Below are 26,841 nucleotides of genomic sequence, written 5' to 3' on the forward strand. Positions count from 1 at the left end.
ATGGCGGGCTGGGCGCTGCTGGCGCGGCTCGGGGCGCGCCTCAGGGCGGCGGCGCCGGGGGGGGCGCTGCGAGGGGGCGCGGCGGCGGCCGGTCACAGGTAGCGAGGGGCGGGCGGCGGAGCCGCGGCGTGGGGGAGGGGAGGGGTTGGAAGCGGCGGGGAGGATGTGGCACTGAGGGACACGGTCGGCGGGCATGGCGGGGGTGGGCACGGGTGTCACGGGTTGTTGTGTGAGCTGATGGGGCACTTAGGCTGTTCGCCACCCCTGGGAAGGTGGCGGCTGGGCTTTGCAGCCAGGCCGGTGCATGATGTGACGTGGTGGCACGAGCATCTGTCTGAGGAGAACGTCGAGTTCCTCAAGAAGGCGGTGGCAGAGGAGCACGGGGCGCAGACGGCCAGCAAGCTGTGCCCGCTGAAGGACGAGCCGTGGCCGCTGAACGAGTGGAAGCCAGGTGAGAAAACCTTCTGAAATACCCAAAATAAGCGAAATTATTGTCGCTGCATTCAGTAATACCAAAGTTCTATAACCTGTTTTGTCTGTTATCTAAGTGGCCTTACCCCCTGCAAGGTGAAACACGTGCTTTGTTTCAACTTCTGTTGTCATCCACCGTTCTTGTTCTGCTCTCATGGATTTGAGGGCCGTGTTGGGCAGTTGCCTGATGTCAGATGATGTGGCTCTTCTGAAGAGTCGAGGACTTCATGTCATGCTCTGGCCAATGAGACTCCAGAATCACTGCACAGAAGTGGGATGTATTCCATTACAGTTTTTCTCAGTCCAGCACTTTGAGCTTTTTATATATTGCATTCTGGAGATTCCTCTTAGATGAAATCTTAGCTTATTATCTGAACGTTGTGTGGCATCGGGCCCAACGAGGTGATGATTTGAACTGAAAGCTTCCCACAGGGATGTTAACACCTTGTGGTGTTTTAAATGCTTTTTAGAGAACTGATGCATTACATTTACTTACAAGGAAGTATATTGAATTTTTCAAGCATTTATTCTTCATCTGAAGTGTTCTGTTTTTCAAGCTGAAGACTGTGGGAAGGCATGGACTTGACAGGATGCCTTTGCTCTATACTTACAGTCACATGCATGCAAAGGGTGAGCTGGGATGAACTACTACAGAAGACCTTTTAATAGTTGGTTTGCTGCTAGAATTCTGCATAGGTGTTGTAATTTCACAGAATAATGAGAAACATCAGTTGTTCTAATCTTACTGTTGAACTGATTTGCGTGCTCTGTCAGACAGAACTGGAACAGGTAAAATTTTACTACTAAGAGGATTGAAGGCAATGAGCAGGTTATTCTCAGCCCAATGCCAGGGAGTCAGCAATATTTGCTCTCCATCCTCAGCTCTTTATGGGTCTGTGCTGCTGAGGTTTCACTGGCAGTTAAGTAGGTTTTAAGATGGCTTCTTTCAAATGTTAAGCATGGAGTTGCATCTGTGTTCTCTTCTGGTCTGCAGATTCTGTCAGAGTTGGTGTTGTTGCAGTAAAACTGGGAATGATGCCGATATGGACCAAGTCAGGGGAGAAGCACCCTGTCACGCTACTTAAGGTGAAACAAGTCATGCTGAATTTCATCCCCTTTACTGTATTCAGTTTAACTAGAAGTCTCAAAAGCGAAGCGTATCATTTTACAGAGAAAGAAATTCCTTTAAAAAAAAAGGTCTTGTGGACTGCATAGCATATTGTGGCTATTCTCTACATTCCTACAAGTAGTAGGAGTCAGTCTTCTGCCTCAAGTGTTCAGTTGCTGCAAAATTGGGCCAAGCAGAAGGGAGATAGGAAGACAATGCAAAGTTGGATTTTTCTTCCTGCTTTGCTTTTTTTGCCACCCTTCTGCAATTTGAAATTAGTGTTGCTTTAGTTGCTGAGTCTTTGTAGCCTTGAGGCTGCTTCTTGGTATTTTTCTGGCAGACATTGCTTAGGTGAAACTGTTTTGCATGCCTGTTGCTACCCTGTGACAAATGAGGGCTGTGAAGGACCGCCAGGGTTACAGGGTTGAAGGAGCAGGAGACCAAAACAGTCTTTTATTGCATACTCTTGCATCTGCATGCAGTAGAGATTTCTGTAGAATCATTTGAGCTGGGAGGGACCTTTAGAGGCCATTCAGTCATCCTCTGCAGTGAACAGGGGCACCTACAGCTACATCGGGTGCTCAGAGCCCCATCCAGCCTGACCTTGAGGAGTGGGGCACCCACCATTCCTCTGGGCAACCTGTACCAGTGCCTCACCACCCTTACTGTGGAAAACTTCTTCCTCATATCTAATCTAAACCTCCCCTCTTTTATTTTGACACCACTGACCCTGCTAAAGAGCCTGTCACATTCTTTCTCATAGCCTCCCCTTAGGTTTTGCACATCTTGCTCACAGAAGGTGGCAATAGGAGTTCATTCACTAGAGCGTTCATGAAAATGTAGATATCATTTTACAAGTATCTTCTCTAAGATATGCCTTTAATTAATTGGAAAAAGAATGTTAATGGTATGCTCTATCCTGTTACACAAATATGAATGAAGAAAAGATGTCCTTTGACTTGCCTTGATTATCTCTTACTTGAGTATCAAACCATGCACATCTGCTTCTGTTTAAGTAATCACTATTTTCCTTTGTTGAGGTGCAAGATTGCCATGTTTTGAGGTACATTTCAAAGGAAAATTCAGATGGAAAAGGAGCACTGCTTCTTGTTGGAGGGAAAAACGCATCTCCTTTTTCTGTAAGTGAACTGCTTCGGGTGTTTTTGTTGGAGTTGTTTCTCTTGTGATGACAGTAGAACAATAACACAAGCTGAACTGTCTGTTTATATTAATTGTCCAATGTGATGTGTTTGGGAACTGATCTTTTGTCACACTCACGCTTCCTTATTTCCCTACTGCTAATCTCAGTTCTTGATTAAGGGGTGTTTAGTGGTAATGCCTCCACAGATCTGTTGAGATTGCTAGTTGGCAGCTAGTTTTACTGACTAAGAAGCATGAGATGAATTTTCAGGGAGATGCCTTCATGAACACAGCTCATCAGCAGCAATACCAAAACCACACACTTGTGTGGAAGCCCCACATGCCTTATGCAGAGTTCCCAGCCAACTTCAGTGCTTCTGGCTGCCCCTCAGAGCTGTTATCAGTGCTGATGAGGAAAATTGAAGTATAGATCAAGACAGGAACAAAGCTTTCCCTCTAAGGATTGATGTTTCTGTGATCCATTTTTTCTACCAAGTTTCACTTCTCACGTTTTGCAGTGTCTCAAAACTCATTTATTTGATTTAGGCAGGAAGGAAAACAGAGCTCATTATTACTAAGCAGATTGTCTCCCTTTGAGATTTTGTTGTTTTTTTTTTTTCATTTGGCAAATCTCTTGGCTTTTCCTTATATTCAGTGGGTTCATGCCATGTTTTATCACCAGTGCTTCTACTTTTTGTGTGTTGCTTTGGTCCGTTTCCACTTTCCAGGCGTGACATTTTTCTTGGAGAAACTGCAGCAGTGCTTTTTGTTTGCTATCACCTTGGTTGGAGATGTGATAATTGTGAGAGTCAAACAGCTTTAGGTTTGTATTCTGTATGTTAGACTTCATACCACTGATCTCTTCATGAAGGTGATGTTGACTGCAGTTCAGTGTTGTCAGAGTCAAAATGTGCAAGGAACAAAGAGGATCAGAGAGAAACGCATGTAGCAGAGCCACCTAAAAAGCTAGTTCAAGGGCTTTTCCAATGATTTGCATTATGTAAATGATTCTTTTGGAGATTATTTTTTCCTATTGATCTGGTTAAGCTTATTTTAATAAGGATATTGACTTAGTATCCTTGGACAAATCTGTGGTGAGGACCTAACCTAGATCTGAGCTCTGTGTAGTTACCATCATCATCATCATCCTTGTATGAACTGCAGAGATTCTAAGAGAATTTGGCATGTTTTCTGACCAGTTTTACTGCTCAGGTACCCACAAATGCTCAATTGTTCTGGTTTAACTCAGATTTAAATCACTGCTCTCTTATGCTTATCTTTCAGTGTGTTTCTTTTCTCTCTGAAATGTTTGAATGCAAGAATTGAAAGGAAGTTGAATGATTCTGTGTTCTCTGTTGTAAATTCCTCACAGGAACATGTGTCTTCCTTGAGTTCCTCACAGCTGCTGTTTTTGTTTGTTTTGCTTTTAATGAATTCAGCCCAGTGATTCCCTCAGTAATTTCACTGACAGACTTTCATGTAAATCTTTTGAGTGTCAAATTTCTTAAAAAATAAGAAGTGTTTGTGCTTTGCATCAAGCTAAAAAGAAATTCTGGCTGATGTCTGCCCATGATTTTAGTATTTTCTTTATTAGAAAGTTATTCTCAGTGGTACAATTCTGTCACAGAATCACAGGGGTTGGAATGGACCTCAAGAGATCAGAATCCAACGTCTCTGGTAAGGCAGGTCCCCTACAGTAAGTCACACAGGTAGGCATCTCCACAGAAGAAGACTCCATAACCTCTCTTGAGTATTCTGTTCTAGTGCTCTGTCACCCTTACCATAAAGAAGTTCTTTCACATGTTAGTACAGAACTTCCTGTGTTCAAGTTTTAGGCAGTTGTTCCTTGTGCTATCGCTGCACAGCACTGAGCCTGGCCTCATCCATTTGCCTCCCATCTTCCTTCAGATATTTATAAACATTTATCAGACCCCGTCTCAAGTCTTCTTTTCCCCAGGCCGAACAGACTCCAGTTACACAGCCTTTCCTCGCAAGGGAGATGCTCCAGGCCCCACATCATCTTTGTGGCCCTTCCCTGGACTCCTTCTAGGAGATCATTGTCTTTTTTGAACTGGAGCCCAGAACCGGACGCAGTAGTGTTAAGTGTGGCCTCACCATGGCAGAGGATCACCTCCCCTGACGTGCTGGCCACGCTCTTTTTAATGCACCCCAGGATACCACTGGCCTTCTTGGCCACAAGGGCACGCTGCTTGCTCATGGCCAACCTGTTGTCCACCAAAACATCCAGGTTCTTCTCTGCACAGCTCCTCTCCAGCAGGTTAGCCCCTAACCTGCACTGATGCATGCAGTTATTCCTTCCCAGGTGCAAGGCTCTACACTTCCTCTTGTGAAATCTCATTAGGTTCTTCCCTGCCCAACTCTCCAGCTTGTTGGTATTAATGGTTCTTCCAGAATATTTCTAGGGCAGACTCATTATTTTCTTCTGACACGAGAAGACATTATTGGTCTTTATCAAGTAAGAATGTTTGACACTTCACTCAATCTTCTTTTCTTGCTGGTGTTGCCTTTTGGAGGGGTTTGTAAAGGCCATGGTGGTGTGGCTGCTCACAGACACCTTGCCAAGGTAGAATAGAAAACAGAAAAGCTGGAGAGGGGCTGTTTTGATGGAAAAGCCATTTTTCCCCTTGACTTCCAGGTGCTTTTGTTCAACTGCAGTAGCTCCTTGCAGGCCCTGTGCTGAGTGCCTTGCTCCCTGCAGTGCTTTCTGGGGAGCTGGTTGCACACACCAGTGGAAATGGTTAACACACAGTCGAGGAGGGATTTGCTTCATGCTCTTATCCTCCTGTATGGTACTGCAGTTCAGTACAGTTGTCATTCATTAATGCCTTAAATGTTCACAGTCTTTTGGGAGATTTTTGGATTTAATTGATGATCTTTTTAAAGGTGACAGTATTATTTGAAGCATTTTGTACTGTGAAATCCAGTTTACAAATAGCTTAAAAATAATTAAAAGAAAAATCAGCCTTCAAAGGCTCTAACCACATTTTCTCCTCACGTGAGTACAGATTCATAACCATAGAGGTTGGGGTTTATGACTAAGTCAGAGCTGCTCCATCCTCCTCCTTCATTTTTCATTCTCTTCTTGTAGCACCTCACAACATTTTAAAACCAAAAGGAAGCACAGCATCCTGATGTTAAAAGTAAACAAAATAAGTTTTAAGTTTGCTCTGAAAAAGCCAAGTTTTTTTTTTTTTGCTTGAGAGATAATTGCACTGAACTCTTGAGAAGAGAAACTCAGTGCTGTGTTTGCCCCAGTGTGCCAGGACTGTCAGATGCTTCAGTTACTTTCCAGAATTCATTTGAAGCTGAATCAGCTGCATCACTTTTTTCCTGCAGCCTCAGTTAAGCATTTCTGGAAGTTCTTGCAGTGCCTGACTGTTGGTTTCATTTTGTTTGTTAAATGGGATAAATGCAATTTAGAGTGACGTGGAACTGATTGATTAGCAGCGCTGAAAAGAAACAAATGCATTTCATAGAATCACAGAATGGTTTGGGTTGGAAGGGGCCTTAAGGCCCACCTAACCCCAACCCCCTGCTGTGGGCAGGGCTGCCACCCACTGGATCAGGCTGCACAGGGCTCCATCCAACCTGACCTTGAGCGCCTCCAGGATGGGGCAATTTAAATTATTTAAATTAATATTTACAGTTTGAATTATTATTTAAATTATCATAGAATATCTTGGAAAGAGTTGAAGTCATGAAAAATCACTGATACATTTTATGTGTTCTAAATGATTGGTTTCTTCCTCGTGATCTTAGAAATCTCCATGTACCTCCTGTTCATGTGATGCAGCTCTGGGCTAGCTACTCAAAAAGCAGCACACAGACACAGGAATTATAAATGTACTTTATAGAGGGTTAAAATATTACTCTGAAGATAAAAATGCAATATGATGCGTGTCTGAGTGGTGTTGACTGTCTCTAATCACTTTCTATGCTCTGAGTATTTTAAGATCACTTCTTTTTTTTAATGGCTGCTGTTTGTTACAGAAATCAGAGGCTGAAATGAAAATTTTTAGAGAAGCTGGAGTACCACGGAAGCAGAAAGTTACAACCTTTAAAGTGACAGATGATGCCATAATTAAACCAGGTGATCTTTTTGATTTGCTGACTTATATACACACATTTAGTGTCTGCCACTTCTTGTAGATCTAAACCAAGTTAAAAAGTGTGTTACATTTTTGTTTTGTATGGAATTTTGCCAACTATGGCAGAGCTCTTATTTCTCTTTCACTGAGCACGAACAAACTTGTTTTGTATCTTTATTTGCTTGTCTTAGCAAGAGGTATTTAAGACAGTGTGGTAACTGGTAAAAATCAAGTCTGGCATGAAGGGGAAGTCTGGAGTAATTAATGGAAACAAGTGCTTGATATATAGCAGAATTTCAGGTTTTTGATATACTGATTTTTACTGAGGTCAGTAAGAGGGTGTGTATTTGGTCTGTAGCATCCTTCACATACTTCATCTTACATCAGTTGCTTGCTGCTGACAGACATGTTAGCCCAGGTCTGTATGGCTCATAAAATAACATTATTTCTTTAATTGACTTAAATAGACTGGAAGCTCTGCTGAAACTGCAGCTCTGTTGGTCTTCAGATTAAAGTTCATTTATAGTTAACAAAGTTATCAATTCTGTTTGTCTTTTAAATGTTGCATATAAAAGAATATTACATTTGGACCTAAGAAATGCTGAAGGCAAATCTTTAATTAAAGTTATAACTTTGATCAAGTGGGTAATTACACTCAATTGAGTGTGGTCATTGACCTACAGTAGCATTATTCCTGCTAAAAGGTCACATATAGGTAATTCCCAGGTGGATGTTTTCTGTTACAGTCTTTGGTTTAGAAACACTGAGTCCAGACAAAGGGGAGAAACTGCAAAGCTTTTTTTCCCTTTGTTTTCTTTTTTAACTCCCTCACTTTGTGAGGTGCTAACTGTTACAACAGCAGCAAGTTCTGTTTTCTTGCCAAGTTTGTTGATTGTAAGTGTCTTAACTAATTCTGTGTTTTGGGCTTTATTTATTTTAAGTACAGCCCCAACCCTTCCTTCCTACATCTGAAATGGGAGTAGCAACTGAGAAATGGGCTAAAGTAGCAATTAGAAAGCACCTATTTCAGTCACTGAGGTTTATACAGAAGAACAAATAATGTGTGGATAAAAAATAGAACTCTCTTTCCTACTGCTGTATTCAAACGTAGATGGCAATGACTGGTGCTGTTTGGAGTATTTTGACACTTGGCTCAAAATGATCTCTCCTCTTCTTTTAAGGTACTCCTCTGTATGCTGCTCACTTTCGCCCAGGGCAGATCGTGGATGTTACTGCAAAAACGTATGTTCCCAGTGTTGTCATGTGTATGCTTTATCTTTCAGATGGCCTGGTTGAATTCTTCGTTCTTCTGCTTTGGCTTGAATTTTCAGTTCAGCAGTTGAAATACAGTTGCAATGGAGATCTGCTCCATCAGTGGGTCAGAAATATTGGATTATCTTTCTTCACTTTGGCTTTTGAATTTTGACATGGTTTGCAAACAGAAAAAAATCTCAGCCATCAGGGCTGTGGTTCTGCATGTGCTGTCTGTCACAAAGATGATAAGTGCTGAAAGGCTTGACACAGCCCAAGGAAGAGCTGCTCAAGCTCAGTACAGGCTGGGAGGTCGGCAGTGCAGCCTGTGTGGTATGTGCAAGTGGGAGGAAGTAAATGCCAGGAGGCCTCAGCTCTCTGCAGAGCTGCCTAATTTTGTCTTGGTGAAGAGATGCAAAGAGATTAATCATGTTGACAGGAAGAAAAGCAAAAAGATAGTGAGTACGTTTAGCTGGACAACAGAACTGTCAAATTGCTGGATTGTTTTCTCTCATATTCCAGCTCATCTCCTCTGCCAGAAACAGCTAGAGATCTTTTTACTTTATCGTGGGAGGAATGATTTCCTCTCAGACCACAGTGAATGCCAAATTAGGATTGAAGTGGTATCATATTCTTTTGACAACCCCTTATGATTGAAGGGGGTGCCAAAAGAATATCTGGCATCTTGCCACAGGGACTAGTCATGCTTCGTCTGTTACATGCATGATTGCCTTTGCCCAAGAGAAATGAGAACTATCTCTGTGTATTAGTGAGGTGTTTTTGTTGATTTGTGCCACCAAGATAATGTTTTTCATTTGATGTTTAATTTTTTGTGCAGTGGAGATAATGCCAAACTGGCTTTATTTGAAGTGGTGTCCATTGTAATTGTCTCACATACATGTTATATTAGAAATGTCTAATACTACTCACACAGCTTGGCATGTACTGGGGAACATTGACAGTTCCAGCACAGCAGAATAGTCAGCTCTCATATGGCTCAACTAAGTACACCTATAAAGGGACCTTGCTCAGAACAGGAAATCAAGGAGTTCGCTGGAATTAGCATTTTTCTACGTCAGATTTGCTTCTGTAAACTTGCACCTGGTACATTATTAATTCAGCTCCTAAACTGTGTTCAGTGAGCAGCCTGTGAGAGACAACAGCTTGTTTGTAAAGCATATACTTGCATAATTGGGAATACAAGCATTCCATACGTGCAGAGCACGTGTCGTGCTTGGCTAATGCAGAAGAACTTTGTTTTAGTAGGGTAGGGGTATTTTCAAGTGCTTAGGAAAGCTTCTTGGCCCCTTAAGAGATACTGGTAACGGTTTATCTTGGGAATGATTACAGCATTGGTCTGTAACATTTGGGCTGCACTTTGGGATAGAAATGAGAATATGCTTCTTGTTAGACTTGTGTCGCGACCACACTTAACAGGAGACATCTCTCTTCTGGGGTTTGGTCCATAGGCTGAAATTAGCCTTTACTCTCCAGAGTTTACAGACACGGGATCATTTGTGTGCAACCTGGCCTAGGAAGCCTGCTTTGGCAGGGGGGTTGGACTAGATGATCTCCAGAGGTCCCTTCTAATCCCTACAATTCTGTGATCTACGTGATCTGTGAGTTCCATCTTCAAAGATGATATAGGCACTTGGGAGGTTTGAAGCCATATTGGCACATTGAAAAGATAGGTAAGAACATTATGCTGAGTCACAGCAGGAAGCAACTTCCATTTCCCTGATTCAGTTATGAGTTTAAAAGCCAGTAATTGCTACCACTGCTAGTAAAGTTTTTAATACTTTTTACATTAACATTTATTTCATGTTTTTGAGATTGTGGGGATTTTGTTTTTAATTTGAGAAAACACGTGTGCAGTGCTGGCAGTCCTACAGATGATCACAGCAATGCTACTTTTCAAAGCATTATTAATTTATTAAAAAAATAATAATAAAGTGCCACCCCAGTAAGGAGGGAATATAGTGTATATAAACGATGTTTAAATTTGTACCATTAATGATCCTGATGAGCACAGTATCCCTTTGTATACTTCCTTCTGACAAGATGAAAATCAGAAATGTGATCCTTAAACACGAGTAAGGCTTTTTTTTAGTTCTCTATCATATGTTAAACAAGCTACTATTACTGTGTTTCAGAGAAAAACATGGTTGGTATCTTGATTAGATTCAATTACCAAAATGTAGGGTAGGTTTTTTTGTTTGTTTGTTTTCTTAGGGACATCTGCTTTTAAACTTTCCTTGGAAATATGTTCATCTTTTGAAATGTTTTGATTCATTTATATATCTGAAGATCACACAGTAACAAGAAGGCTCAGCTAGGGATAGAGAGTTTGTTTTTATGTGAAGTCTCTTAATTTGCTCAGGGCATTGTGAGTAGCTTCTAAAACACTGACAGTAGGCAGTGTGTGTGGGAGCTGTCAGTCTTGTTAGTGCTGAATTTTTTCCTTTGTACTTGTTGTCAGCAATTTAAAAATCTAGTCCTTAAATTTCATAGCTATTTTTAAAGTAGCTTTGTCCTCTCTTTCAGAGGTGTGTATCGAAAATGCATATTGTTTAGAACCCTATTTGGGGTGGGAGTAAAGTTCATAATTCCTGTGGCCCGTTAGTCGTTTTTAGCCCTTACGTACTTCAAAATACACAGCACAATACAGAAATCATGATGTTAAGCACATTGCTTTTTTGATGTGTGTGAGCTGGTATAGCAAAGATTGCTGCCCAAGGGGATAGTGGTGCTTGCTTCTACGTAGTTCCTCCAGCTTGCTGCCACTATGAGGTGCATGAAGATGTGCTGTGTGATGTATCTGTTCTTCACTGGTCACTCTTTCAGCTGTAGCAGTTGCATGCCCAGCTTGCTCCTCAGCATAAGATTCACTGTGGTATAAAGATGGGCGAAACATGAGGTGAGAGGAGGTGGGACCAGGCTTTGCATTGGTAGCCTTAGTTCTGGATGGAGGATGAGTTGGGATAGTTTTTTTTCTTTCTGCTACTTCATCACCCTTTTCGTGAACGTTTTCTGGAACTAATGAAACATCAGACATGCTGTCACTCCAAAGAAAAAGCCAAAGGTGATTATTTTTGACATGTGAAAATGGTGATTTCTTGTGTGGTTAGTGGCTTTATTTGAGCTTTGTAGGCTAACAGTATCATCTAAATCCAGAAGTATTCTGTATAGTTGTCTGAAATCATTTGACTGAATAGGTGGTGTCCTTTTCCTCTACATTATCTAAATAATTTATTGAAATAATTTTTCTTTAAATCAGCTAAGTTCAAAGAGTTAGCAGCAAGATTAAGTGTAACTTAATTACACTGCTTTATATTGACAGTTTTCAGATGGAGGTTGGGTTGTTAGTTACTGGCATTTTGCTCCTATCAAACCTGGAAATTGAGGCTTTCTAAAAGCTGTGTGGTTGAATTGAACAGCTGCTTTCCAGCAGGTGAGGCTAGAACAAATGTGTCTAATTAAACTCTATTTCTAACTCTACTGAATGATTATTTTCATTTCATTTAACACTCATGTTAGTTTTGCATATGCACAATTGTTGCCTGTGGTTACTTTATTGGACTCAAGCAGTCATGTTTTGATGGAGCTAAGTAAAGTAGGTGACTAAATTCAGTGTATTACAGAAGAGTACATATTTGATAAACATATCGAGCCTAATGAAGATAGGTCTGATGTGTGCTTGCTCAAATATTGTTTTAGTCCTTGATTCAAGCCAAGATAAAGTGTAGTAAATGTCTTATCAAGAAATCTCAACAATGTAAGTAGGATGGAAAGTGTTGCACTTTAACTTCTTGATAACCACACCTCATATACAGCACGTGCAACTCGATTCTTTCAGAGTAGAATCTAGATGTTAATTCTGTTTAAAATATGGATCTAGATTAAAGTCCCACTATAAAAAAACACAATGTTTTTGAAAATATTTTAAGTGAGCAGAACTAAGTAAAAGATTTTGGAGATACACCTTTTCTTATGCATGTTTGTTTGAAATTAGAATTGTATGTTTACATCTGAAGAGTTCATAGAAATATTTTAAGGTATTCTTAGATGAGGTGGTGATGTAGGTCATCAAAGGAAAAGTAGCTCTAGGAGAGAGAACAGGTTTTGTTGGTATCTTTTATGGGTAATCCTACGGTATTTCATATGTGGTAACCACATGCTATAATCTTTTGATTTTGGACTAGCTCACGCTAAGAAATATTTGGTGGAAACGAACTCAAAAGATTTTTCAACAGAGGATGTAGTGTTCTTAGGCTGGAATGTTCTGTTTTGTTCTATTGGAAAATAGCACTTTCGGTTTAGCAAATTTTTTGCATGTGATTGGTGATACTTGCTGAATTCATTCACACTTAGTAATTTTTTAAATGAGTGAAGAGAGCAACGAAGCAATCTGAAATTAATTGGTGATACTAAGAGCTGACAGCTAGCATCTGTTCTGAAGTTGACAATAATGTATTACAAATAATTGTTCTTTTTGGGCAGAATTCAGAAAGTTAAAGACAACTGTAAACTGGTATAAATCTCTGATTTTTCAGCATCATTTCTTTAACAGCATGCATCTTAAATTTATCTTCTCTGCTTTTATAAGATAAGTACTAGTTTCAAAAGTACTTTGCATTTCATACAATTGGAAGAATGTAAGATCTTTGCACTAGAAGTAGATTTTAAGTGATGTAAAATTTATTCGTAGTATTTATTCTTTCCATATAATAGAGAAATAACCACTTGAGCACAGATCACAGGCTCATCAACAAGGACTCAGATTGCAAGTTTGATATTCTTCTGGAGTGACCAAGGAACATTGAGCTAGTAAAGTTCAGAAAATCATGAAGTGCATTTGTAGGTAATTCAGTGAACTTCAGTCTGTGCTTAACACAGGAGAAGTGAAGTTTTCTATGAATTGCAAGCACATTTCTGCAGGTAAAGATTCATGGCCCTCAGTATGATCTCTCTGCTAACTGCACAGCTGTTGTTGTGTGACACACTTATACTTGGCTTGGAGAGTTCACTAATTCCACTAGAGATGCCAGAAGCAGTCTAGTTGGAAAACATGGCCATAATAGATTGTTTTAAAGGAAAAAATTGCTGTAGGCAAGTAGACCACCAATCAGAGAAGCATTCAAATGGAAGAGGACAGCATCTCCTTTTGGATGTGTCAGTGTTCTCAGCATTTTGACTATTTTTGTTTTCACTTTGATGATCAGGGAAGATAACAAAGTGTTGTTCATAGGTAAAACATAGAGTATGCGTGATTATTCCCAGTTTTATTTTCCTGTGTTTGATTGGAAGGTTCTGATGCTGCAAGTAACAGAACTGTGGCATTGCAAAGTGCATTAGTGGAGAAAGGATTTCTCTAAATTGGATCATGTTGTTACAACAATTAAATGATCAGGGCAGCCACAAACCCCGCTTTTGCTTTTGGAAACTGTCAACGTGGATTTAAACACACACGGTAATCTGCCTTTCTTTTGTGTAACTGTGAACCAGATTTTCTTGTTGAGTCTTTCTTTGCAGTAAACAGAACTTCAGAGCCAGTAATTATATTTGCCTCAAATATTAAGGCATGGAAGATGCATTTATTTGTTACTTTGTTTTAGAGCTTGTTTGTAAGATTAGTCTAGATCAAGTGTGTTAAATGCTTTTACTACACTGTGTAGCGAAAACAAGCTGTGTTCAAGAGGTGACTCTCTTGTAGTTGAGAGAAGAAATGTTCCTTGGCTTATTTTGATGACAGTCCAAGCAGCCATACTCTCCCTCTCTTGACACTGCCTTTCATTAAGTTTTGGTATGTTTTGTTACACAGCTATTTTTGGTTTGGGGTTTTGTTTTTCTCGTGTCAAATCTTGATATTAGTTAAAATATTATCATAACACCATGTACAATCACAGCAAGGATCATTGTAGGTCGTCGTAGCATGACTCTCTTCATGCTTTTTATTCTCTAAAGCAACATTGAAGTATTGCACTAGAATATGCTTACTGTATAGATTACAGATAATATTTAAAATATTTTCCTGTATCCAATAAACTTTGCTAAAAGTAAAAAGTAAACGTCTATAAAAAATTTATGAGCCTGACTGAAAGTATCGTTTATTGCTGGAAACATTATTGTATACCTTACCCAGGTTTCTTTCTTTATTGTCTTCTTCACAGAATTGGTAAAGGATTTCAAGGTGTCATGAAAAGGTGGGGATTTAAAGGGCAGCCTGCCAGCCACGGCCAAACTAAAACTCACAGACGTCCTGGAGCAATATCTACCAATGTGAGGATTCTTGTGTCTTCTCACTTTCTATTGTAAACATTCTCCTGTACATTTAGAACTACTTACTAGAAATGAATTATCTTCTCCGTGGTAGCAGAGAACCCCAGCTGTTCTAAATGAGATTCAGAAATCTGTGTAATGAACAGTGCAGATAAGTGTATGAGTGTATTGTATTGCTGGTGAGTAGCTGAGCAAATTGTGGTATCGTGTAGTATAGCTGAGAGAAATAGTCTTAAAAATTCACAGAGAATTCGAAAAATCTTTAATCACAGCATTTGTTCTTTAGAAAAGTTTTATTCATTGTTTTATGCTTCAGATATCGTGCTGTTCTCTGCGAAGTAAATGGCTGTACTGTGGAACCCCAATTGCTTTTATCACTTATACTGGTTTGTGGAGCTGCTTAATGAGCTCTTTCATCCCCAAAATAGTTCCTTGGCTTCATAGCCTTTTTAAGCAGAGTATGAAATACTTTGAAGTTTAAAACAATCAACAGTATTACTTCAAAAATTCTTTGGAACAGATACATTTTTAATTCTGTCCCTATAATGTTTGCACAACGTTTAGGCTGAGCTAAGAGGACTTTCTGCAAGCTAGCTTTGCAGCAGATTTCAAACCAACAGAGTCACAGTACTGAGCCTGAATTGTCTGTAACATTTTCCAGGCCGGTGCTGACCACCTCAGGCATTTTTGTAATCCTGCCCTGCATAGGGTAAAACTGTGTCCTAGAACTTTATTGCAGTTGATTTCCTGAAATCAAGACTGTTGTAGAAGTTGAATAAATAAAGACGATTAATTCTTAATGTGATGTTACAGGGGACTAAGGTAAATACCTGGAAAATACTATACTATATACCATACTATATTATACTGAATTATATTATATTTAAGTTATTCAGTTATTCTTCCCCCCCCCCCCCTTTTTTTTGTTTTGTTTTGTTTTGTTTTGTTTTGTTTTGTTGCCTTTTATTCTCCAGGGTATTCTCAGCCAAACCAAAATGGGATACAGAGATTAGGCAATAGCAAGAAGTGTCATTTTAGATTCTCTTCTGAAAAAATACACACTTTAAAAAATCCATTGTACATAAGGATAAAACTCACGGATTGGGTGAAGGGTGAAGCTCTACTCTGGTGCACTACTGGTATCCAGAAGTATTTTAGGCAAGCTTGCCAGTAGCTATTGGCTATGATATTGCTGAGAGTTGTGTGTTGATAGCAGTTTTAAAGAACTGTACCTTTTCTTTTTTTTTCACTAAACGAATATATGCTTTGAATCTGTAACAATTACATATTAAACAAAGCTAGACTCCCTTTCTGGTTGCATCATTATTATTTAAAGTGGTTTTATAATTGAGATAAAGTATTTCAGAAAGCATGGAAAGTAATACTTAGCATCCAGCAAGTAAGAACTAGCCTTTTAAATGCTTATCAATATTAGATGTTTTCAACATGGTAAATATCAGCCTATTTTTCTTCAGCTACTCTCAAGTTTTTAAGAATACCTCTTGCAGTTATATAATTTTGGGGTCTGTTTTTATCTAGAAAGTTGCCAGAGTCTTTCCTGGAAAGAAAATGCCTGGAAAAATGGGTAACATCTATAGGACATCTTATGGATTAAAGGTAAGTCTGACTGTGCTATAATGTGAATAAGGTGGTTGAACTGCCAAGCAAATGGACTTAGCTGTATGTCATGGTGTACTGTCTGCCATTTTTGACAGCAGTAAGCATGTTTGTAAGACAACAGCAGCAAATGTGTGCTCCTGTCTTTTTGTGTCTTATGAAGATGTCTGAATTTTCTTTACATGTATAAAGTTCTTGGGTTTTCAGTCTTGGAAAGTCCTTGTGATTTCAGTTGACACTTCCACAGCTCTTGTTTTGCACTGTGTCCCTAGACCTCTGCCTTTGCAGTAGGAAAGGCATCAGGCTTCTGGTGACCTTCAGTGAATATTTTCATGTCTATTCCATTTGTTCAAACTCTGTTACACCTACTATTCTCTGTCTCTGCCAGCAACCTCCGTGGTTTGCACAAAAAGCATATTAGCCTCCAGGCTGTGACAAAATGTACTGCTACCTTTTAACTAAAACTAATGATTCATAACTAGAAAACGTGCTTATTCAGTTGAGCACTTCATGGAATTTAGAAACTGATGAATGGTTGCAATAACATGTGCATGAACGTATTTGTCTCGATTTGTCACATAGGAGTCTTACAGCAGCTCTTACTGTTAGAGGGGAAAAGAGACTTGGGAGTTTCAGTTGGGCTGCCTTAACCTGCCTGACTGTAAGCCCTTTAAAACTGTTTAATGGACTCCTGCATTGAAAGGCTGTGCACTCCAAGTAGCGTATAACTGAATGTTGAGGCACATTAGGGTCTCTGCAGAACATTCTTCTTTCTTGGAATACCACCTCCAGTTAATCAGTTTGTGCTTTGCTCAGCTACCGTTTGTAAAGTTGGAATAAAATGAGCTCAGTAATGTTGTGGGGTTTCTTTGTCTCCTAGGTATGGAGGATCAACACAAAACATGATATTATTTATGTACATGGCTCTGTTCCAGGTCACACAAATTGCCTAGTGAAGGTATGTTGACTAGTTTCAACTTTCTGGTGTTTGTGGCTGCTAAGCTTTCTACTGTTCTCATATTAACATAGGAAAAAAAAAAAGAAACATTTGTTTGAATGCAATCATAATTAATTTGGAGTTCAATCTTGTACTATTGAATTAAAGCAAGTAGGATCAGCTCTCTGAAACAGTGGTTAATAGGAGCAGTAAGTCATTGCTTAAAAAGTTCATTCTTAGATTTGCAGTAGGGTCTGCATTTGTGTAGCATATGATAAGCCAGCAGTTATTGGAATTCTGTGGTAATTGTCTCAGGGCTAGGTGCATCCTCTTCTAATCTGAATTAATAGTATGTTGATGAGGTCTCCAGAATGTTATTTAAGGGCTGTTTTCATGAACAGAATATAGAAATATAGCAAGTGCTGCCTTAAAAGGTATTCGAGGCATTCACATACACAGTAGCACTTAGCTTTCAAAGAAGTGATTGAGACAGCTTGAGTTATGCAGTAATGAGTTCCCTTTGCAATCAGTATAAATGTATCTGTGACATTTTACAAAATGGATTGTTAATTGCGAATTTTATGGAGAACGTTTTAAGATTGTTTAAGAGAAACTGAAACAGTGAGAAGTCTGTGTTTTTACAGTGTAAATAATTTACATCAAAGCAAGGGAAATACTTTTAAAGACTTTTTTTTTTTCAAAGTAGATTTTTCTTCCTATTAAGTATATTCTACACATTTGCAAACAAATTCATTATAAGTTGTTTCTTTTCTGACTTAACATGTTGGTTACAGGATATCAAATATCTTTAGCAATGTTGATCATAAGTATCACCAGATATACAAGTCTATGTATAACAGTGTAGTTTAAAATCCTCAGAAGTACTGTGAGGATTTAAGTGATCTTACTTTTAAGTGATCTCTTGAAAAGTTATGGAGTTCAGGAAGTTCTGATGTTCTGAACAAGTTTGTTATGTTCTCGGCCTATTTTACCATGAATATCCAGTTTCTGCTGTGTGTTGTCTGGTTATGGAGCAGAAGTCCACAGTGGCTGGGCATTAGGTCAAGTAGAGCTAGCTGCTTCAGGCCTGGATAATGACATTACACATTTCTCTCCCAAGATTTTGAAGATAACCTGGGTAAACATGTTCAGAAAAAGAAGTTTTCCAGGGCAGCTTTTCTGCAAAATTCCTGTGCGTTACAAAGGTGACATAAAATTAAGACTATAGTTGTAGTGGCTTTTCATTGGTCTATCAAAATGTAGACCTTATCTTCAACTGTGTTCTGAGTATCTTTGTTCACCCTGAGACTTGAAACTGAAAGACAGCTTTACATTAGTCTGAGGTTTAATTAAGTGTGAATTTGTTGTCCGATCATACATTTAAATCATGTGTGAATATGTGCAATGTAATGTAGCTGAAAAAAGTACACATTCCCATCTCAGATCTCTGACCTGTGAGGGTACATTTTATGAATCCACTGAGACTCTGAATATTGTTCTTTTTTGTACTAACAAAGGACTTTTATTCTTACTAGACTCAGTAGTTTTTTTGTTTTTCAAGTTTTTAAGTAACTTGAGAAACACTTATTAAATATCTGTAATATAAACTGTTATTAAAGAGAATTTTGTGTGTTAATGGCACACATTTTTATGTACACCATGAAGATCTCATTTAAATCAGTGCTGCTTTGCTGATCAGGCACTGCTCACTTCTCTTTGGAGAATAACTTCCTGGAAATGTGCTTTCTTTTACAATGTGTCTCTTCCACCTTTTTATTCCAACTTCACTTTTCCTTTGCTAAGACATTATTCTTGCTCGGGTTGGAATGTATCACCTTTACCAGCCTGGCTTTTCTGTTTTTGTTCTGAAAGCAGTCCTGCTGTTAGCTTAAAAAATAAAATAAAATAAAATGCTTGAGGCAGCAGTAATGCCATTTTCAGCAAACTTGTTGATGGGAGACTGCTGGGCCAGGCCATCTGAGCATATGCAGTAAACAACCGTGTTGACATCTGTAATGTGAAGAGGATAATGGACTTTGATTGTCAGGGCAGTCTGCTGCATTAATAGCTAAGTGCCTGCCATTTCTAGTGGCAATTTCTGTTCAGCTCACTCACCATAGATAATGATTGGAACTTTATCCTAATATGAAAAGTAAAGATGGCTTCGTAGCTTTTTTCAAGTGATTTCCACATTATTAACTATTATTACTACGAAAGATAAGGAAGAGGCTGAGGTATTCTGTGCCTAATTTGATCTGTCCTTAATGGTCAGAACAGTTATTCTCAGGGTACTCAGCCACCTGAGGGGATGGGGAGTAGAATAATCTCCCCTGTAATTCAGGAGGAAGCAGTGACCTCCCACTCCACCTAAGACTATCACAAGATTATGGGGCTGAATGGGGTCCACCCAAGGGTACCGAGGTAACTGGCAGAGGTACTCGCCAAGCTACTTGCCATCATTTATCAGCAGTCCTGGTCAACCAGGGAGGTTGCATGCGACTGGAGAATTGCCACTGTGATGCCCATCTACAAAAAGAGTCAGAAGGTGGATCTGGGGAACTTCAGGCCTGTCAGCTGCAGTATTGGAGATATGGATCAGATCATCTTGAGTGCGATGGCACAGCATGTATGAAACAGCCAGGGAATCAGGCCTGGACAGCGTGGAAGGAAGGTCATGCCTGACCAACCTCATCTCCTTCTGTGACCAGGTGACCCGACCTAGTAGTGGAGGGAAGGGCTGTGGATATAATCTACCTAGTCTTTGACTTCATGTCACACAGTATTCTCCTGAAGAAGCTGGCAGCCTGTGCCTTGGAAAAGTGTACTCATCACTAGTTGAAAAACTGCTAGGATGCTAGACATTAGTCTTCAGTGTCATACTGGCTTGAATCTGAAGCAGTGTAGCCAGAAAGACTAGGGAAGTGATTGTTCCACTATACTGGACACTGGTGAGGCCACACCTTGAGTGTTGCGTTCAGTTTTGGGTCCCTCATTGCAAGGACACTGAGGCCCTGCAGTGTGTCCAGAGAAGGGCAATGGAGCCATGGGAGGTCAGGAGTACAAGTCTGACGGGGAGCGGCTGAGGGAGCTGGGATTGTTTAGTATAGATAAGAGCTCAGGGAAAACCTGATCGCTCTCTACAGCTGCCTGAAAGGACGCTGTGGAGAGATAGGGGTCAAAAAGCAACGATCTCCTAGGTAACAGCAATAGAATGAAAGGGAATGGCCTCAAGTTGCACCAGGGGAGGTTCAGGTTGGGTATTAGGAAACGTTTCTTCTCCAAAAGAGCAGTGAGGCAGTGGCACAGGCTGCACAGGGAGGTGGTGGAGTTACTGTCCCTGGAGGTGTTCAAAAACTGTGTGGATGTGGCACTGTGGGACGTGTTCAGTGGGCATGGCGGGGGTGGGTTGGCAGTTGGACTAGATGATCCCAGTGGTCTTTTCCAGCCTTAACAATTCTACAGTTCAGAGTGATGCAAGGCATTTTTCTGACTGCTTTCCTGTCTTTTTGTTTGATGCGCAGGATCCATATTAATTATACTTGTAATTTACATATCTTTTTGCAAATGTTGCAAGACAAAGTTAACTGAAAGTAAAAAGTCCAGTGTCATCAAGTATGATCTTTGGCATTCACGTTTCAGAGGTGCAGTTAATTTCATTATTTCAGAAATGAAGGTTGAAGATCCATAGGTAGAATTAGATATTTCATCCCCTAGAACTGCCTGACTAACATAATAAAATATGTGAACAAACTTGGCCAAAGTGCTACAAACTCAGACTTTCATGGATTTTTATTTTTAAATCTGTTTTGAGATGAAGGTAAAGTACTCATTTGTGGTGGTTTTTAGGTTGTTTTGAGCATTCCTTCCATGTTTTTTGTTTGTGTGCTTTTTGTTTACATATGGACTTTGACTTTCTGTACATTGATGTATAGCTATTTGTAGCTGCAGAGAGAAATCATAGGATATTAGCTTTCTTTATAAGTGTTTGTTGCACTAAATACCTGTCTGTAATTAGGTAGGAGTAATGTCTAGGGGATGTGGAACCATCTGTCTTTGAGGTCAAGAAGTGGAATATCTCATAATACTCTCCTCTGTGTGACTCTTAAGAGGAACACATTTTTTGTTCAATACCCACTCTTTGTTGCTTGGTAACCATTAAAATCACAGTGCATCTGAAAGCGTGTATTTATTTTATGTCACATATTTTTGGAATCTTAGTGCATCAGCAGATGGAGATGAAACACTTAGACTTTTTTCAAGTTTCATTATCAGCACAAAAGGTGCAGAATATGAGGATCAGTAGATTCCTGGTTTAATTAGAACACAGTTTTCATTTAATATTGCATGCTGAACCATGCAGTTAAGTGACTGACACAAGTAATGTTTCTGGCCAACTGGAACACTAATCAGCAAAGCTTACTTTAGCACTGATTTCTTTCCAAATGACAGGGTCTAATAAAGTTAAGAAAAATTAGCAGCACTGAAGAATGTGTGGAATTTTTCTGTTCTAAGTGTGGTGTTGCAGAATGAACATCAGTACCTTACAGTGTTGTGCCTATTGAGATAACCTACCTCAGGTAATACCTGTTACTCTTGCTGTATCATCTTAGATTATAGGACCTCGAGTTAACTACTGTGGTATTGATCCTCTAGGGGAAATAAAGCTAATAGATTTGGTTGGTGGGTTTTTTTGGTTGATTTATTGGTTGGGTTTGTTGGTTGATTGGTTTGTTTTGTTTTGTTTTGTTTTCTGGAAGTTTATGGAGCTTGATTTTTTTTCTCCCATGTAGTTTATCAGAAAGTTATCTATTCACCCATTTAAGGGAAAAAGCATGACCCAACTCTTTTTTAAGTGTCTACTTTCTAACAGAGGGGATGTTATAATACTATATATTATAATACTGGATGCTATGGTTTGATAATGCTTTATGCATGACCTATTTTTAAGACACTTAGTTTTCTTCAGTGCTGATCACTGTGTTGATTTTTGCAGTCTAGAATTAAACTTGAGGCATACCATTCCTTTAGTGTAGTATTGTGCTTGAGCTAAGAAACTTAACTTCTCAGTCTTCCCCTACTGCTTCTTCTTTAAGTGCAGTCTGCAGAAGTTTGCATCCTACTTATTTTGTACCTCACTTGCCAGTATTGCTGACATCTGAGTTGGGTGTGCTGTGCTAAGATTGAGGAATTGTAGCAACAGTGTAATTCCTTTGCTTCTTTCACCTCCCCTGTCCTGGGCCTTGAGAGATTGGTGCGGGAATTTTCTTTAAGGCAAAATAAAGCAGGTCAGAAATGGTTATAGTTCTTGAAATATATATATTTTTTCTCTAACTGTGAAAATAGCACAGAGGCTGAGCTAGGTAACATATGACACTTGAGGAGATTACTTCTAACATTCAGTATATTGAAACACATTTTCCTGTCTGGCAAACAGTTTGTGTTCTTGGCTGTGGTGCTAACACAGCCTGAAGCCCTGTTAAACTGCCAGCGTGAGTTGTGACTTCAGCATCAAGTTTTAATGCCTGCTTAAGACCATATTACTTCATGCTGATGGACTGCTGAATTTGTGTTCGTTTATACTACCCATTTTGCTGACTATATATGGGACATACATATCTGCAGTTCATTAAATGTCTGCAAACTCCGTGACTGTTTTAAAGATACAGTGACAAAATCACGACAAGTCCAGTTTCAACTTTCTCTAGAGCTTTTAGCAATGAAAATATCATAGAGAATATACTGTAGTGCACTTTATGCTACTGTGTATATTGCCTACCTGTAGAATAGTGTACTAGAATATACAGTAACATTAACAGTATTTAAGCAAACCAAGTGGTTATGTTATATTGAGTTATAGAGTGAAGGCTTATATGGATCATAATAGTCAGCTGGGCACTGAGGACATCTGTGATTGAGAGCTGATACAGCTTTGAACTCTGCTATAAAGCATTGTTTTGCAGCCATGGGATTGTGATTCTAAGGGATAAGGTGAAAGACATGCACTGTCATTTTCCCCTTTTTTAGGGCTGCTCCTAGGAGATTACTTGTGCAACTGGAAGAGCTGTGCTGGGTCACTTAAAAAACAATATTTTCCTAAACAAATATAACTGCTGTTTAGCTTCCTTATATTATTGTGAAATTATCGTGCAGAAACCTGAGCTATTACATACAGAAAACTTCTGGCATGCTGCATTATTCACAAACACAAAACAAGTCATCCAGTAATTCTGTCGAGAATTGTACCATGTTTTAAAGATGCTGATTGGAATTTTCAGGTGTAAAGTGAATTTGAATTACTCTTTTGATAGGAATAATAATACCTGCCTAAGAACTTTTGGAATTTAGAAGAGAGAAAGAGGGACATTCATTCAGTCTGGTATTGATGCTTTAATACGATCATTCAGGATGCTTTAGATGATGCTTCACTTGAGCTTGAAAGCAGTGAATGTAGGAAAAGATGGAAAAAGAGCAGTACTTTTTGCCAGTCCAGAAACGTGCTGTGTCAGTTACAGCAATCAAAATACAGAGTGTATCAGAAGAAGTTAATTTTAACACCAGCCATGGTTTGTGCTTCTGGGATCTATCAAGATGCTGATGAGTTTAGAGGGGATAAAATGAAATATTACTTTTCAGTGGTCTGTTGGAAATATCCCTTAAGAATCTTAAGACATTAAGGATTCTCTTTGTCACAAAAAAGCCACTATATACAACTTGACATTAATATGTAAAATGCAATGTTGAGGTTGAACAGAAATCTTACATTTATTTAGATAAACTAACGTAGGACAAGGATTAGTTTGCCTTCAGTTAAGAGCAGATCTGTTACTACAGATAGCAATTCTCCAGATTTTATTTAAGAAAAAAGGAAAAAAAAATTTAAATTCCCTTCACTTTCCAGGTGTCCAAAACAGCCAGTAATGACCTCACAGGTGTCTAACACCATTTATCTATTTCATAATGAGCATTATACAAAGAAACAAAAAATAGACATGAATAACACTCTTAATAAGATGCATATGAAATTATGAGAAATAATTCATCTTCCTAATATACTGTAAATGTTGTAGAGACCATGTATATTTTTGCTGTCTTTCAGAAGAGAGGTAGCAAAGAAGTCTTGTGATGTGTTGTGGGATTAGGGAGGAGGAGAGAAGAGGATAAGAGAATAATACTAACCAGTGAAGTTACTAAAACATGTTTATCTAGTAAAAGAAATAAGAGCAGCATACTGAATGGGAAAGATGGGTTCTTGGCTGCGGCACTTGGGTTGTTTGTCTGGTTGTGTTTCCTGTGAACTCTCTGTAGTTGGAACTGTTGCAGCAGAGGTCTCTGGGCTTTGACCTCCACCTGCTTTATTGTGTGTAGATGTGAACTCCTGTTTGCACCAGGTACTGGTACTGTGTGTAGCCATGCGTGGCAGCTGACAAGTAAAGAGGTGATGCCTGGTTGAAGAGGAATGATCTAAGCAGCCATCCTAGCCAATACAACGTGTTGAGCCTTTCTCCCCCTTACTCTCAGCAAAAGATTTTCTTCAGTTTATCAAACCTGCACTTAGAAAACTGTTGGAACTTCTTTGGGGAAAAGAATAATAATAAATAGTAGTTTTCCAGAAGCTGAAATTTAAGTCAAACCTTTCGTGCACTGCATTTGCAGGAATCCTTGTGGACTTTGGCTAAGGCTCAAGTAATAGCTGATATGAATCTGGTAAACACGGGACTGTCAGAAGAACAGAACTGTCAGCAGGCATAAAATTGTTTTATTTAATTTCAGCTCTAAATCACAGTTCTCTTATTTGAGGCTTTTTCCAACCAAATAGGAACAAGCCAACTGCTCTTAAGCCCACAAAAAAAAAAGATGAGGGCAAGCAGGGGAAAGAGAGCTTATCTTCACTACACTAAAAATTTCTCTAATCTCGTTGTACCTTTTTTTAATCCAATTGAATTTAGTGCCTAAAAAGAGATTATTACAGCTCCAGGAGGAAGAGTGTATGTAATGATACAGAAGCGAAGCATTTTATTTTAAATGAAATTTCATTATTTGAAAATTTGTAGCTCTTTTTTCTTTGGAGATACCACTTCTCTATCTCCTACTGCAGACAAACTGCCTTTTGCTGATAATTCTAACTACGAATTTTCTTCAGAGATGGGAATTTCGGGGCCTCGGTTTTAAACCTTTTCTCCTTTGGTAAAGGAAAGTTATTTCTACATGGCACTGCAGTTCCTGGAAATTAACTTTCTTAAGAGCTCATGTTCCCCAAACACAGGAACTGATTCCTAGGGGAAGAGGTCTGCCTAGTTAATCTGCAGTCACTGAGCAGCTCGACAGTAGCCAGAGGGAGCACTTACAGCACGTGTGTGTATCTTTGCAAAATCAGTTGCCCAGAACTGTGTTGTAAAAGCTTGTCCTGGTTGTTGGACAGGGTGATTACACTCTATGATATAACTTGATATGTCATGTAGGAAAGCAGCGTGGAATATAACACAGTCAAACAAGTCCTGCTTACTTTATTGATTCTGTCCATTTGGTACAAGTGATAACAAATTATCCTTTGTTTTTTTTTTGTTTTTGTTTTCTTTGCTTTGAACAGGGGTGGGGTGAGGTGGTGTTTTCTGTCTGTGCTTTTTTAACTCATCAGTGACTTGGTTACAAGTTGATATTAAAATAACTTTTGACTGTGTACAGAATCCTTCAGATAAGCAAGCAAAATGTAAATGCTGCCATTTATGCTTACTCATGCTTGATGATTTCCTTAATTTCTCTTGCACCGCTGTCTGAAAGTCTTCTGTAAGATTTATTAACCTTCCTTTTCCCCCCTTGCTTTTAGGTCAGAGATACAAAATTGCGTGTTTACAAAGACTGCAATAAAAACCCTCCTTTCCCCACATTTTTTGCTGATGGAGATGAAAACCTACCGGAGGACTTGTACGACGAGGAAATGTTCCAGTTCACAGATCCATCGGTCACATATGCGTAATGTTTTTACATCTTTGAAAACACAGAATTTTGTTATTTTTGTGAACTTTGCAATGCTGTATAAAAGCAAACCAGTGAGTTGAAATCTGACCCACTTTCACAGACATCTCACACACAGCAATTTCGGTCAGGTAAAAACTTACTAAGACTATTGATAAATCCACGGGTGAGTCTGAAGGACAGGTTGCAAAGCTTGTCACCAATTTGTCTTCGGTGATCTTTTGTCCTGTGTCACAGACTGCACAAACTTACAGATTTCTGGAAATTGTTGAAGATGGCTCCAGTTTGATCTTCTGAATACTACCAAACTCATTGTTTGTCTTCTGTGGAAACTAGTCTGGCCAACTCCGATCAGTCAAAAAAAACTTTCAAATCTGCCTTGGCATGAATAAGTCAGATGAAATTCCAACTTAATAAAGAATAACTTAGAATAAAAATGAAAAAACATTGATTTGTAGCAGCATGGGCTTGTTTCATTTCCTTCTTTTCACCAGAGCTCTTTCCTATCACTTTAACATTGTTCTGAGTTGAATTAGCAGATACCCAACGAATTTCTCAGAGGAGGGATCGTGTCAACCACTGTCTCTTCAGAGAGTGCTGGCAGCATGTATGGTAAGGAGGTGTTCAGGTGGGAAATGCTCAGTAACAAACAATCACTAAGACTGCAGTGGCCACCTGTTTGCTCCCTCACTGATAGCTTCTTCACAGAGGCTTCCTTGCGTGTTCTGTACAGTCACATCCCTGCATCTACATCTGTCTCTGCCTTGGATTCTTGTGGTGTTACAGGAGAGCTTTCATAAAACAGGCCAGATGTGAAGGATTTCTCTTCATGCTAATGATTTTTTTTCTTCTGCTCTACCTTTTAATAGTGGGCATCTGTACACTCCTTTTATTCTTCCTGTGATGTTCTGTTTATAAACCAACTGGTTTTCTGGACACTGTGTATCTGTGTAATC

General features: G+C 39.3%; 1 protein-coding gene across 1 annotated transcript; it reads left to right on the plus strand.

Moving 5' to 3' along the window:
• Window positions 1–26,342, plus strand: MRPL3 (mitochondrial ribosomal protein L3). Its single transcript, XM_065753216.1, has 10 exons — window positions 1–98; window positions 273–451; window positions 1,466–1,557; window positions 2,620–2,718; window positions 6,731–6,830; window positions 8,010–8,070; window positions 14,250–14,358; window positions 15,898–15,975; window positions 16,856–16,933; window positions 25,737–26,342. Exons 1-10 carry the CDS (start codon window positions 1–3, stop codon window positions 25,884–25,886), a joined length of 1,044 nt encoding a protein of 347 aa, XP_065609288.1. The 3' UTR covers window positions 25,887–26,342.
• The last annotated feature ends 499 nt before the right edge of the window (window positions 26,343–26,841 follow it).

Source organism: Cyrtonyx montezumae, unplaced genomic scaffold, assembly GCF_038088225.1.
Source record: "Cyrtonyx montezumae isolate F1298 unplaced genomic scaffold, pur_monq_1.0 scaffold_8, whole genome shotgun sequence".
NCBI classification, from domain to species: domain Eukaryota; kingdom Metazoa; phylum Chordata; class Aves; order Galliformes; family Odontophoridae; genus Cyrtonyx; species Cyrtonyx montezumae.

Coding starts and splice junctions, on each gene's coding strand:
- MRPL3 (XM_065753216.1), top strand. CDS start 1: ATGGCGGGCTGGGCGCTGCTGGCGCGGCTCGGGGCGCGCCTCAGGGCG. Junction 452..1,465: donor GCTGAACGAGTGGAAGCCAG/GTGAGAAAACCT, acceptor TCTGGTCTGCAG/ATTCTGTCAGAGTTGGTGTT. Junction 14,359..15,897: donor CTGGAGCAATATCTACCAAT/GTGAGGATTCTT, acceptor GTTTTTATCTAG/AAAGTTGCCAGAGTCTTTCC.